This window comes from Panthera leo, chromosome A3 (genome assembly GCF_018350215.1).
Source record: "Panthera leo isolate Ple1 chromosome A3, P.leo_Ple1_pat1.1, whole genome shotgun sequence".
In the NCBI taxonomy this organism is placed as follows: domain Eukaryota; kingdom Metazoa; phylum Chordata; class Mammalia; order Carnivora; family Felidae; genus Panthera; species Panthera leo.
This window is the reverse complement of record NC_056681.1, coordinates 117,962,428-117,976,553: the sequence shown is the minus strand read 5'-3', so window position 1 is coordinate 117,976,553 and position 14,126 is coordinate 117,962,428. Positions and strand designations below refer to the sequence as shown.

The following is a 14,126-nucleotide window of genomic DNA, read 5'->3' as shown; positions in this document are numbered from 1 at the left end:
GTTGTCTCCTAGCAGATCAGATCAGAGCAACTGGCTTCCATTACTCACAAAATCCTCTGGAAGGCAGCACTGAGCACATTAAGGAAGAGCCCCAATTCTAGCACCCCAGTGAGGTAAAACTGATGGATGAAATGACCTTGATGATCCTATTTGCTCCAAGGAGTTACCTGCACTTTGAGTGCCTATGATGTAAGAGCACTAAGGGGCAAACAGCAGTGAGGGCACACATACAAACCAGGAGGAACCTCTGACTACAGTTAGGCTGACCACACTGGGGATGGATGTTTGTTTGGTGTGAAGTCTGCAGACAATATGAGAAATGATCACATTTAGCACAGACCACTCAGGATTGACTAGGATGCTTTCAGAGACTCTCCTGAACACAGCCCACTTACAACTCTTATTTATATATATTAACAACGAGCAACATCCTGTCTTGGTTATACCTGCTGAAGCTAAAGACAAATATCAGCTAATGTCTACAGCTGAGAAGACCAACTTGAAAATGAAATTTGCAGGGGTACCTGGGTGGCTCACTAGGTTAAGTGATCGACTCTTGATTTTGGCTCAGGTCATGATCTCATGGTTCGTGGGTTCAAGCCCCACATTGGACTCTGTGCTGACAGTACAGAGTCTGCTTGGGATTCTCTCTCTCCCTCTCTTTCTACTCCTCCCACATGCATGCTCTGTCTCAAAATAAATAAACTTAAAAAAATGAAATTTCTTTTAATTAAACAAATAGCAAAATCATGAGGCCATGTTTTAATGTCCCAATTTACATGTAAAATCATAGAACGCTAGAGCTGTGGGGGCCCTATGTCGGTGAACACCCTGAAATTATACACAAAATTATGTGTTTATATATATTCTTCTGGGAAAGGATCTATGATTTTAATTAGATACTCAAAGGGGTCAGGGACCAAAAAAGGTTAAGAGAAGAACTCTGTCATTTTATACACATTGAAGATGAGCCCTATGGAGTGCGGTGACTTGTCCAAAGTTTCATGGCTCATAGGCCACTGGACTATATTGTTATTTCCATTACAGTTACTTGCATTTCTGAGGTCAATAATCTGATGTGAAATACAAAATTCATGAGATGTAAAAGTCTCCTAAGAACAGACCCATACATTGGGAATGCAAGCTGGTGCAGCCACTCTGGAAAACAGTATGGAGGTTCCTCAAAAAACTAAAAATAGAACTACCTTACGACCCAGCAACTGCACTACTAGGCATTTATCCAAGGGATACAGGTGTGCTGTTTCGAAGGGACACATGCATCCCCATGTTTATAGCAGCACTATCAACAATAGCCTAAGTATGGAAAGAGCCCAAATGTCCATCGATGGATGAATGGATAAAGAAGATGTGGCATGCATATATATATATATATATATATATATATATATATATATATATATATATAATGGAGTATTACTCAGCAATCAAAAAGAAGGAAATCTTGCCATTTGTCATGACGTGGATGGAACTGGAGGGTGTTATGCTAAGTGAAATTAGTCAGTCAGAGAAAGACAAAAATCATATGACTTCACTCATATGAGGACTTTAAGAGACAAAACAGATGAACATAAGGGAAGGGAAACAAAAATAATATAAAAACAGGGAGGGGGACAAAACAGAAGAGACTCATAAACATGGAGAACAAACTGAGGGTTGCTGGAGGGATTGTGGGGGGGGGGGTGGGCTAAATGGGTCAGGGGCATTAAGGAATCTACTCCTGAAATCATTGCTTCACTATATGCTAACTGATTTGGATGTAAATTTTAAAAAGTAAAAAATAAAGTTAAAAAAAAAGAACACACCCATACATATATGGAAACTCAATTTATGAGAAGTGATGTTACAAATTAGTGAGTACAGGATGGACTTCCAATAAGTGGTTAAACATGGAAAAAGTAAAATATGATCTATACCCACATTATGTACAAAAGTTAATTCCAGGTGAAAAGCAAAATATAGGAGGGAGTTAGAACCTTAAAAAATTTTTTTTTCAATGTTTGTTTATTTTTGAGAGAGAGAAAGACACAGAGCACAAGCAGGGGAGGGGCAGAGAGAGAGGGAGACACAGAATCGGAAGCAGGCTCCAGGCTCTGAGCTGTCAGCACACAGCCTGACATGGGGCTCGAACCCACAAACCGTGACATCATGTCCTGAGCCGAAGTCGGAGGCTTAACTGACTGAGCCACCCAGAGCCCCAGGAGTAAGAAACTTTTTAAATAAGACCTCAAAAATCACCAACTATTTCTTAAAAAGTGATTAAATGAAATACATTAAAATTAAAGAAGTCTGAACACTAAAAGATGCTGAGACAAAGTATCTACAATACAAATAATAAGGTTATCTACACACATACACAGGACTCCTTCAAGTCAAGGAAAAGACAACCTGATTTTAAAAATAGGCAAGGGATAAGAACTGGCAATATGAAGAAGGAGAAATCCAAACAGCCAATAAACAAATGAACAAAAAATTAATACGATGAGATATTATTTCATATAAACAGATTGAGCCAAATTATGAAGTCAGGCAATTTCAAGTACTGGAGAGGATGAAGAACACTGGGACCTCTAACTGCTGGTGGGAATGTAAATTGGTACAATCTCTTTGGAGAGCAATTTGGAAATATTTAGTGAAATTGCAGATGTACCTCTTCTATGATTCAGCAATTCCACTCTAGGTATAAACCTCAGAGAACAGAAACACTGGAGACAGTGAAAAACCAACAACTTAAATGTCCCTCAATAAGACAAGAGATAAAAGATCCAAAGTAAATACAATGAGAGGTCAGGACATGACACAACTGGGTGTGGGTACACATGTAATAATATTAATAGCTAACATTTATTAAGTGCTTATTATGTGCCAGACACTAGTCTAAGTGCTCTTCATATGAGGTAGGTACTATTCTGATCCCCATTTTGTGGATGAGGAAATATGAGATACAGAAAAGTTATGAAACTTACCTAAGATCACACAGGTACAAGGTACAGAAATGGGGAGGTTTGACTCCAGACCCTTGTTCTTAACAACTATACTATGCTATTCTCTATACTTCTTAGGGAATACTATGTTATTCTATACACATTTTCCTATGCTTGGAACATTTTATAATGCAGAGTTAATTATTAATATGTAGAATAAACTTTATTTATGTGAACATTTGTGAAATCCAAATAAAATCTGTCATCAGTAGTTACTAATGACAAAATATGCAGAAAACAAGCCCCCTTCCAGTTCTAATAGTCTATTACCCTATGAAGTCTAGACAGGAAGATTCATAAATTTGCTAATGGTTCTTCTCTACAGTTCACAATTTCCAGCCCTAAGATACGTGCCTAGAGAACATGAATAATTATATGGGCAGGACTATATATGTAGCATTGTATCTGTATGCAGATATCTACATATAGACACACACACATACACCTGAACATTTCACATATCCTCTGTAAGAGCAGGGTCACACATATACCTGGTGCCTCTTAGATTCCTATATTCTCCACTGCACACAATCCTGTGATATAGAAGTGTATATAAATATCTATTCTGTTATTAGAATTATGAGAAAGTCTTACCTATAGCGATAGTCTTAACATCAATAAGGTAAGCCAATTTCTTATTGTCTTCAATTCCTCGTTGACGTCTCTCATTAATACGGACACTGAAACATGAAGGGTGAGGTAAGGCAAAATGGGCTTAGGCCACTGTAATATTTACCAAGGGCCCTGAAGTACCATACAGAATGAAGTTTTTAGATTAACCCGAGGTTATACGAGTTAGACGTTAAAAAGGAATTCTTTGGGGTTTCAAAAATTTAGAGAACCTTGTGGGGTTACCTGATGAGGTGGGGGTTCATGAATTCGGTACGTACAGAACCCAGGGTATCATTACTCCCGTATTCCACCAGGGTTAGCTCTCCAGCATTGAAGATCATGCACACCTGGGGATGAATGGAATTGTTATATGGTGGAAAGTTTGCAAGAAGAAAGGGACAAACAGTAGAGGGAGGTGTACTGTCAGTTCAAAGTGACTCCCACTTTTCTCTTTATTCTGTTCTTCTGCCTATTTCACCCTCCCCCTTTATCTGCTGTCTCCTCAACCCCTTGCCCCTTTCCATCCTTCTGACACAGGAGCTAGAAGGAGGTTTATTGAGATGGTGATGGTTCATCAAGTTCTACTCACATTTTCATTTTCAAAGAAATATTTCTCATTGCCACCAGATCCCTGCCAAGCTACCTGTCAAGGAGGGAGGAGGGAGAAGACATAAGGAACAATGTGGGTAAGTATCCAAGACCATGCTGAGAGAAAGGGTAGGAAGCAGAGAGATCGAGTTTAGGAAGGCTTTGACATTGCACAAAAGAGGTGCTGTGTCAGATTTTGCCCTAGTCTCTAGGTTTCTGAGAGAGAGCATAAGAACAGTCCAAGAGTCCAATAGTGAGGATTCATATTCCAGGATTCTGGACTTCCTGAGTCTCACTCCCGGATTATCAGTTCCCCAGCACCAGAATGGTAGAGCTTTCCCCAGAGATCTTCCCTCTGGGGACCCTGGCTCGCCTGAACTAGCAACTCAAGATGCTCCATTCCCCACCCCTCCATTTCTGGTTCTTACCTCACTAAGGCGATTAGTGTTCAGGTCCCCCAGCAGCAGTGTGTCTGATGTGTGGGCCACCAGGTAACGTTCCTTTCCCAGGATTTTCACCTCTTCCACCTCATAGCCATAGTGTGACTTGAGTACCACTCGGGTCCCCGATGACAGGTTCTTCACAATCACCTTGGTAAGGAACAAGTCTTGGTAGGTAACAGGTCTCTTCCAACCCAAACATGCTGTGCCCTTGGCCCACCTCCACAGTGTTAAACAAAGCTAACATCTTATTTCTTCATCTGGCCTAGGATATTGTTGGTAAAAATGAAATCTCACATTCACACAGTGCTTTACTATTTATGAAATGCTTTCATATGTTATCTCTTTAGGTGCTCACAATACCTATGACTGTAAGTTCCATGGGGTAAAACCAATCACTCTACATTCCTGTACCTCTTTGTAAAAACCTCTATGATGACTTCAACCATGGTGTACTATATTGTTGTTTCATGTGTCTGTGTATTACAAATAATTATCTTGGTGTTCTCAATACCTAATAGTGCTCACACACAGAGAATGGAGAGAAAATAAAAGAATGAAGGAACCAATGAATAATAAATGAAAGGAAAAGGGTATAGAGATAGTGAAAAATGAGCTCAGGGACTAGGAAATTAGCTTGTAACGTCATACACGGTGAGTTCAGAGGCCCTAAAGCAATGTGACATATCCGTGTAATCTTATTGATCAAACTCCCCAGTTGACAGCATACAGGTAGTAAAGTTTTAAACCAGGAAGATGTAAGTAGCAATCTCTGTACCTCTTAGACCCTTAGATATGTTGTTCATAAATATTTTCTTGCAATAAGCTGGAAGAACTACAGCATAAAAGATGCCAAGCAGTTGCCCTGACACATTCTGTTCTCCAGAACAGTTCTGCCAGGGATTAAGGTTGACACTGTGCCTATGTCCAGAAGGCAGGAAAGCATCACAAGGATGAATGAGTGCAGGCAAGACTGCGGTGAGGCAGGCCATCAGCTGCTTACCTGGCTAGGGCCCACATATGTCAGCTCAAACTTGTTCTTGTAAATGCTCCTCCGGAGGCAGCAGTCAAACTGTTCCACTCCACCACAGAGTGTGCCCTAGGAGGAAAAGTGGCAGCATAAAAGGTAACAGGCCTGGGGAGAGTATCTAGAGACACCCTCAAAACCCAGGTTCTAGAATCTAGAGAAGAGTTGGCAGTAAAAGGGCTGGCAGTTTTTGGAAGAACCAGATGGAAAGAGGGCAATCACAGGGCTCAAGGGTATCACACAGTGATGGGATGAAAGAGAGAAATCAGCTCTGCCTACAGAACTCTGTCTCTTTTGGCTTCTAAAAAAGTGTGGATTTCTCTTTCCTGCCTTTAATGTCATATTTTTAGGTTGGAGTCAAAATGGAAGAGGAGATTCTCTAGTTTCAGGAGAGAGTACTTTAGGTAAAGGCAAGATTTTTCCTAGTTTGGAGAAAGTCACCCATGCAGAAAGGGATTACTAGTAAACACACCGCACAGAGTCGTGAGCCATCCCGTTTCCAGGCCAAGGCAGTGACGGTGTATAAGTTGGCAATCTCCTTGGGCTTTGCCTCTTCCCAGATGCTTCTTCGAGGGCTCCAGTTGAGCACCCGAAGTCTGAAATTAAGTAGGTGGCTTTTAGAACAGAGGGAGGCTGAGCAAAAGAGTGGAAATGGGTGGGTAACTGAAGGAAATGAGTCTTGCTGTATCAGAGAATAAAAGAAGTAAAAAAGAACACACAGGCTAGGGAGTCTTGTAGCAGAGGACAGAAAGGTTCAATAGAAGGAAGTTGGGAAAATCAAGTCAAAAATAAAGTGGGGTGAGTGATGGGAGTGGAGACAACAAAAGGAGATCAGGGCTGGTGAGAAAAATGAGCTGTCAGCAGCAGAGAAATAAGGAAAAAGGAAAGAGAAATGGTAGGAAAGAGAGAAGAAGGAAGAAAGAGATATACAAGATATTGAAGGGGATAGAAAGGTAGGACCGACAAAGCTGAGGTTAAAAGTGTTCTAGGGATATGAGGGGACCCAGACCCAGGGTGTTTATTTACTGTTACATCATTCATTCATTCATTCATTCATTCATTCATTCATTCACCAAACATTTAGGCATGTATTATATACTAGATGCTAATCTAGGCACTGGAGATTTAAAAAGAATTTTTCTGAATAGGCTCCTCTTCTCAAGGGCGTTTCAATTTAGCCAGACAGCTACAAACATCAAAGTGTAATATAGTGTGACAAACACTAAGTTGGTCTGAAAAGGGGCAGTGGTAACACAAAGAAAGTAGAGATGAATTCTACTGTGGAGTCCCAGGGAGAGGCACAGAGACACAACAAGATGCTGGTGCATTCTGGAACTGCCAGAGTGCCAACGGATGGTGGGAGCAGGAAGAGGGAAGTGTATGAATTAAAACCTAAGGATCTCTTTCAACATACTCTTGATTCTCATCCAGTCTCCCACTCTGGTTGAGAATAACTGGGCTAAAGCAGAGTGTACACGGAAAGTGTGCTGAAGTGCATGTGAAAGGGGACCCACCTGTCATAACTTCCCAGCACAACAGACTGGCCCCCAGGACTTGCTGCAGCTGTGGTGAACTCCCGCTCCTGAGGGTCACGGCTGTAATCAAAAGTTTGTAGCACATGGCCTTCCTTTCCATAGGCCACAATCCTCCGATCACAGCCTGCAGCCACGATGCTGTTGGTCGCCCAAGCCAAGGCATAGGGTGGGCATGGGTGGTTAACCAACTTCCCCTAAGACAGAAGTAGAGGGTTTCAATCACTCTGACCCTGACAGCTCCAGCACTCTGACCATCCTACTCTGCATAAATCTTCCTCCCAACATTTTCCCACCCTAATAACATCCTAATCTGGAGGACTTCACAAACTTTCTTTCTTTTTTTTTTTTTTTTTCACAAACTGTCTTTCTGTTGTATACTCTCACACACATACATATGACATATATACACACTTACTGACCTTGTGCTCAAGAGGAAACCTCAAAATACTTGTATGTAGGAGGTCTTAAAACACCTAGAAGGCCCTCCAAAGGGAGATGACCTACACATTAATCAACACTGGGTAGGCCCACAGGGAGCATATGACTTTCTTTTTAGGAGATGTAAATTTAATTATTACAAAAGTACAGTAATTCTTTTTTTTCTTTAAGTTTTAATTACTTAAGTAATCTCTACCTCCAACGTGGGATTTGAACTCATGACTCTGAAATCAAGAGCCACATGTTCTATTGATTGAGAGAGCCAGGTGCCCCTACACAAGTAATTCTTAACATAAGTAATTCAAGCAACAGAGAATTATATACAGTAAAATGTGAACATTTCTTTTATCTCCCATCTTTTTCCTTTTCCCTCTTGAGAGTAAACGGCTTTTTTTCCCTGTGAATTTATACACATAAATATATCTTTTACATAAATGAAAATAATCTCCTTACCCTCAGAATCAATCAACTTGACTCCCCGTTTCCCACAAACACTAAGCTCTGGCCTCCTGAACACAAACCCTGTCTGTGGCTGTATCCAAATGCCTCTCTCAGAAGTCTTGCTCCTATAGCCACATCCCTTGGGCATCTCAATCTGAATGTTCCACTTCCTCTGGGAGGGATCTTGGGTTTCCTTACCCCCTATCCCAGAGCCTCCTTTAGTTATACCTGTGACTCTCCAGAGCCTTCATCATCAAAGAAATACCTAACGATGGTGCCATCTGCATGACCAGAGAGAATTCCTTTCCCAGAGCAACTAAAAAAGGAGAAAAGGAGGAAAGGAAAGAAATACAGGAAGAGATTATCGTTTCACACCAAGAAACTCCCCTTCCCTGTCCCACACTACCCTGCCTGGGGTTCCTGCTACCAGTCCTCCCCAGCTTCCGTATTATAGTCTCCCAGTCCTGACATCCCCAATGCTTCTTCATACATTTCCAAGCTCTTGGGGTACCGCTCTTCCTTACTCACTTTGTTGTCAGTGATACAACGTAGGAATCTGTCCCATAGATGGTAGATGACTTATTAGTTTTAGTGTTTGCTAAACGAACCTGAAAATGGGAAAATGGACACAAATCTGGTTAGGCTACTTTCAGTCTCACCCAGGTCCTAAGGGAAGAAAAAGAAAAAACAAAACACTGGTCTTTCTGTATTCTCCCCCCAACACACAACTTGACCTTAAAGGAGAAGTGTAACCATATTTCTCTCTCCAGAACCATTATCCCCACCCACAACCTCTCCTGCGTTTCTCTTCCTTTACCTTCCCTTCAGCCAGCCCAAAGACAATGATGTGCTCTGCTGGCCATTGCAGACAAGTAACAGCACTCTGTAGGAAGCAAATCATGGAAAGGATAACCTTGTCTATGTAGCTCAGCACAATTACAACAACCTGAACCTCCCTGCCACATGCCACCACCCCAGTTGCCTATAAGGAAGGAGAGGACACAACTAGGCTTTACTGGGGAAAGCAGATGGGGATGAGCAGCCTGGTAGCACCATCCTTGCAGTACAAAGACAGATTCAATGTTAAAAAATACAACACTTGGTTACATTTATAAGTAGATATACACGTTTGTGTATTCTAATCTCCCAGAGATTGGTCTGAACTTTACCGTCTGGATGAACTTGTTACAGATGACTTTCTTGTCACCCCTGCCAAACAAAAGGAGGGAAAGCGTATTAAAAACACTTTCATAAAAATAAATTGCCACACATGATGCTGGGGGAAGGGAAGAAAGAGCAGATACTTTCCCTGGCCCCGTAGTGTTCCCTACCATTCCACAGGAGCCCTGAAAGGAGGTATAAGAGGGAGCCTGAACAGCTTTGGAACAATAACAAAGATGCTGTATCACCAGGGCTCCCAGGATCTCACAGGGCCTCATGTCGACCTTAGACTGATTCCTCCAGGGATGTGATGTCAGAACACATGGGGCAAGCAAAGGCAGGAAAGCAACAACAGACTCTGGAAGGCCTTTGCCTTCCATGTCTCAGCCTGGATCATCATCTTTTCTACTCCCCCTCCCTGGTAAGGCATTTCTTCCTGCCTCCCCCTTCTTTTCCAGGTCACTCCACATCCCAGTCTCTATCCTCACCAATCTTCTCCAATCTTGTAAACATAGATGATGTTGTCGGTCTGTCCTATGGCAATTTTAGTGGAATCAGGAGAAAAAGCCATGCCCTTCACCATATAGCTCTTCCTGCCATACTAAGAGTTCAAAAAAAAAAAAAAAAGAAAGAAAAGGAAAAGAAATAATGAGTACACATGGAAGAGAAAAAAGAAGAAAAGGGGCACGCGTGACCATAATGGGCTTGAGGGATTTATCCTGAGAAAAGACGAGGCAGGCCACTTCCCATGCTTATGGATGGAGAGTCGGTTAGGAAGAATGCCAGGTTTGCAAGGCCCCAGTAACAGGTTAAGGTACACACAGAGTACTCTCTTCACCTTCATGTCAGCTGGTTTGGTGGAGAATTTATCTCTCCGCTCTCCGTGTTCATCATACAGCAACACCACTCGGTCCACTGTGCAGACAGCAAATTTGGCATTGTTCTGGGACCAAGCCATACAGGTCACCTTTGCAGCTCCATCCTGCAGAGGCAGCGGGGGCAAAAACAAACCCAGGCGCACATTTAGAATGGCAGAAGCATTTCTAGTTCCTTTAGTTCTAGGGTGACTTTGGTCAATTTTCCTCACCATAGTACTTAAAACAAAGAGATGCCTGTGACGCATCCTGGTCTCCAAGGCTATAAAACCCTGGACCAGGAGAACAGGTGCTTCCAGAAACCCATAATGCAAATACACTAAGAGGTGACAATGCTAAATCAATTGTACCAATTTGTCCTGCAATGGCCTTGCTTCCTCATATTCCAGGTCTGCTGCTGAAGTAAATTCAATTGGTCCGATAAGTTTTGGTCTTTAGCCATTTTTTCAATATTTTGTTTGAATACTGAGAAAGGGGCTTGGCCAGGGGCTGAAAAGGAGACAAAGAGCAAAATCTGATTCTTGCCCCAGGCTAAATAATACGGTGCAAAAACAGGAAGAGTCCCATAAAAGCGGCATGTACAAAGCACAATAATAGTTTGGAGAAGTTTGAGATAATTTTATGTTTAAAAGATCAACTTTAAGCTCTGAGGAATGGATCCACAAATGGGGAACTTATGACCAAAGGCAAGTCTGGTCAAGAAACAGTAATTTAATTTAGCTGAAACTATCTTGCAAATAGAATAGAGGAGATAAGGCAAGAAAAACAGAGCAAGGCCAGCTCAGGAAAGGTCTTGGAAGCCTGGCCAAGGAGTGTGGGCTTATTTGGTAGGAAAAGGAGATATGGTGAAAGTTCCAGAATGAGGAGTAAGATAGATAATCAGAGTTGAGACTTAGGATGAACAATGCCACCTGGTTAGTTTTTTGCATTTCTACCCTTCTCCTGTCCCTTAACAGAAGCCCAGGTTAGTGGGGCGCCTGGGTGGCGCAGTCGGTTAAGCGTCCGACTTCAGCCAGGTCACGATCTCGCGGTCCGTGAGTTCGAGCCCCGCGTCAGGCTCTGGGCTGATGGCTCGGAGCCTGGAGCCTGTTTCCGATTCTGTGTCTCCCTCTCTCTCTGCCCCTCCCCCGTTCATGCTCTGTCTCTCTCTGTCCCAAAAATAAATAAAAAATGTTGAAAAAAAAAAAAAAAAAAGAAGCCCAGGTTAGAAGGGATCATCTCCCAGTGACTTATTCTTGCCATGTCTGTCCACCACGAGTGTTGGTCCTCAATGGTTCTGCACTAGGGACTTCCCTCCTTGAAATAAAAAATTTAGTTTCTGCTCCAATTGTGTGATGAATTACTTGGGTTCTAGAAGTCTGGTTTAAAACTTTGGTACTTTTCACTCCTATCCCACCTACTTCCAAAATCAGAGGTAAAGGGTTTAAAAAAAAAAAAAAAGGCCCCCTTTCATCAAGGTCCTCAAACCAGAGGCAGAAAATAGCCATACCACCACTTTTGCCTCCCTCCAACTCTTGCTTAAATTCGGTTCCAGGGGTGGAGGATGCCTCAACAGCCACTGCTCATCATCTTCATCATTTTGCCCAATCCTGGGCCTTTGCCCTTCCCGGCATCGTGACATCTTATTTTGAAAGACTGAGGGAGGTTTTCATTTCCAATTATTCCATTAGGGTAAAGGAATTTTTAAATTACAGTTTTGGGGGCAGTTTACTGAGCAATGAGCACCTCTCTCTTTCATCCCAATTTCCTTCTGTCCTCCTAATGCCACATCCTCTGTGAAGCCTTCCTGATTCCTCACAGCACTGTCATGAGGATTAAATGGGGCAGGAAACAATACTAATAGCTAACCTTCAACAAGATCTTACCATAGACTAGGCATTTTGATAAGCACCCAATATGCGTTACCTCATTTTACCCCGTAAAGCTGACATAGATGCCATTATTATGCATATTTTACAAATGGGGAACCTGAGGTTCAGAAAGGTTAAGTAATTTGCTCAAGCTTACCTACACAGTTAGTAAGTGGCAGAACCATGATTTAAATCCATGTATGCTGGACTCCACAAACCACAATCCTAACTTAACTTATGCTGCCTTGCTACGTATTAAACATACACGGTGGCAGGTATTATTACTAGCTTTGTATAATTTTGTTCTTTGAATTTTTGAAAGTTCTCCTCTCTTGTCTATCAGTTTTTACACTGCTTTTCGGTTTACAGTGGACTTTGTGTACATTACTTCAACTCTTCCATCATCTCCCCTAAGGTTGCTATTATTGTTACTTCCATTTTCCCAATGAAGTCGTTGGGTGAGTGCTCAGAGAGACTGTGGCCTGGGCTAAAGTCAGCGGTATTGGGTCATGTATTAAAAGTACAGCTGCCACTAGGATTTAAATTCTGGTCTCCTAGCTCCAAAACCCAGCCTTTCTTCAGCATGGTTTAGGCTTCCTCCCTCAGTGCCCCGCCTCTTCTGAGTCTGAGATCTGCATCATCAGAAGGAACGGAAGGTCTCCTACACTCCCTCTTTTGGGCCTGCATCTAAAGCGCTGGTTTATCTGGGTGCAGATTTATGTTCGTTGTTTACATGTGCGCCCAGCACGGGGCCTCGTACACAACTGATGTTAAAGGAAACGGAATGAAAGCTACCGAGGTTAGCGGTCCGTCTCGCCTACTGAACACTATCGGCCGCACACAGTCGGGATCATCGCTAGAGCCTTCGGTCTTCCGCATACAGTAGGCGCTCAACATCATTAAATTTCCGTTCCCTCACTTTTCTTGGAACGTGAAGGCGGGTGGGGGTGGGAAGAGGCACGCAACTCCTCACCTGAGGGCTCAGCAGGGTCCTCAGGTGCTTCAACTGCATGACGAACACCTGTCTCTCAGATGCCACCAGTCAGCGACAACTCCCGTGGTTACCTGGACAACCCGCCACGCAGCCGCAGCGACTGCTGCTGACGCAGATGCGACCAGAGCGCCACACACTTCGCAAGGTCACCACGTAGGTTCGCGGCGAAGCAAACAGAACGTGCGCCGGCGCAGTGAGATCTAGGGCGGGACTGCGAGTGGAATTGAATCCTCTCAACCAATCCCGTCGTTGCCTGCAAGCCCAGGCTCAAGCCACGCCCACAAGCCCTCAGCAAGTCGGGGAGCTACGTAATCGCAGTCTTTCTCGCGCCTTGATGTGAGTAAGAGTACCTGAATGCATTCTTTTAATCATCATAACCCTGATGGAAAGCAGGGCAATTGCTTTCATAGACGTTTTGCAGCTGATGGAATTCAGCCCAAATACGTTATGTGACTTTCACGGGATCAAAAGGCTAATAATGATAGCTAACAGTGAATGCTCAGCATGTTATCTGCCAGGTACTGTGCAAAGTGCTGTACATGCATTATCTCATTTAATCTCAAAGACACTTTTTGAAGGCGATGACATTATTAGGCCCATTTTACATAATAGGAGGCTCGGGATTAGAAGGGTCACGGACCCAAACTAACAGCCAGTAAAGGATGTAACTGGGATTCAACCCAGAGCTGGTGCATTTAAACACCCTTTATATCCCTTCTGAACTCCTGTCTCTCCATCTCCATGCAATGCTTCTATACCCTGTGCCACCCCCATCCCAAGAAATGATGTGTCCAGAGTCTGAGAGATGAGTGTTTTGGAACTCGTAGCCAGTGAGAGGTAAGGTACCCTACTTCAGAATTGGGGGGCAGTGGATTAAAGACAGCTGCCCAGATCAGGATGCTCTATGGTTCAAGGTAGAGGGCAAACCGGAGCTTGGCTCACCTGATAGGTTAAGGTTAAGTCTTGTGATACCTGGGGTTGGAGCTTGTTTGAGTAGAAAGGATATTGACTTCTTGATCTCTCTTTGGATTGGGGTCCATTTCAGAATTATTGGTCTAAATTCTTGTAACATACCAGAGAGACTGAGATACAGAGAAGGAAAGTTATTTATATACCTCCTCTGGAAAGATCCAAAGTTGAGAAGACCTGTACGTCTCCAGAAA

General features: G+C 42.9%; 1 protein-coding gene across 2 annotated transcripts in view; it reads right to left on the bottom strand.

The window, feature by feature from the left end:
* Positions 1-13,094, bottom strand: part of IFT172 (intraflagellar transport 172) — a 33,994-nt gene extending 20,900 nt beyond the window's left edge. Inside the window, exons 1-14 of one of the 2 annotated variants that reach the window (XM_042933398.1) lie at positions 12,943-13,094; positions 10,083-10,226; positions 9,733-9,845; positions 9,253-9,292; positions 8,901-8,966; positions 8,612-8,691; positions 8,312-8,399; positions 7,184-7,398; positions 6,142-6,265; positions 5,646-5,741; positions 4,631-4,792; positions 4,204-4,257; positions 3,858-3,961; positions 3,597-3,682 (exon numbers count right to left, since the gene is read on the bottom strand). In XM_042933398.1, coding sequence (XP_042789332.1) covers positions 3,597-3,682; positions 3,858-3,961; positions 4,204-4,257; positions 4,631-4,792; positions 5,646-5,741; positions 6,142-6,265; positions 7,184-7,398; positions 8,312-8,399; positions 8,612-8,691; positions 8,901-8,966; positions 9,253-9,292; positions 9,733-9,845; positions 10,083-10,226; positions 12,943-12,981 — 1,411 coding nt within the window. In that variant the 5' untranslated portion in view covers positions 12,982-13,094. The remainder of the gene's footprint in view (positions 1-3,596; positions 3,683-3,857; positions 3,962-4,203; positions 4,258-4,630; positions 4,793-5,645; positions 5,742-6,141; positions 6,266-7,183; positions 7,399-8,311; positions 8,400-8,611; positions 8,692-8,900; positions 8,967-9,252; positions 9,293-9,732; positions 9,846-10,082; positions 10,227-12,942) is intronic. The other variant, XM_042933397.1, reaches the window with a different exon arrangement.
* Positions 13,095-14,126: the final 1,032 nt, after the last annotated feature.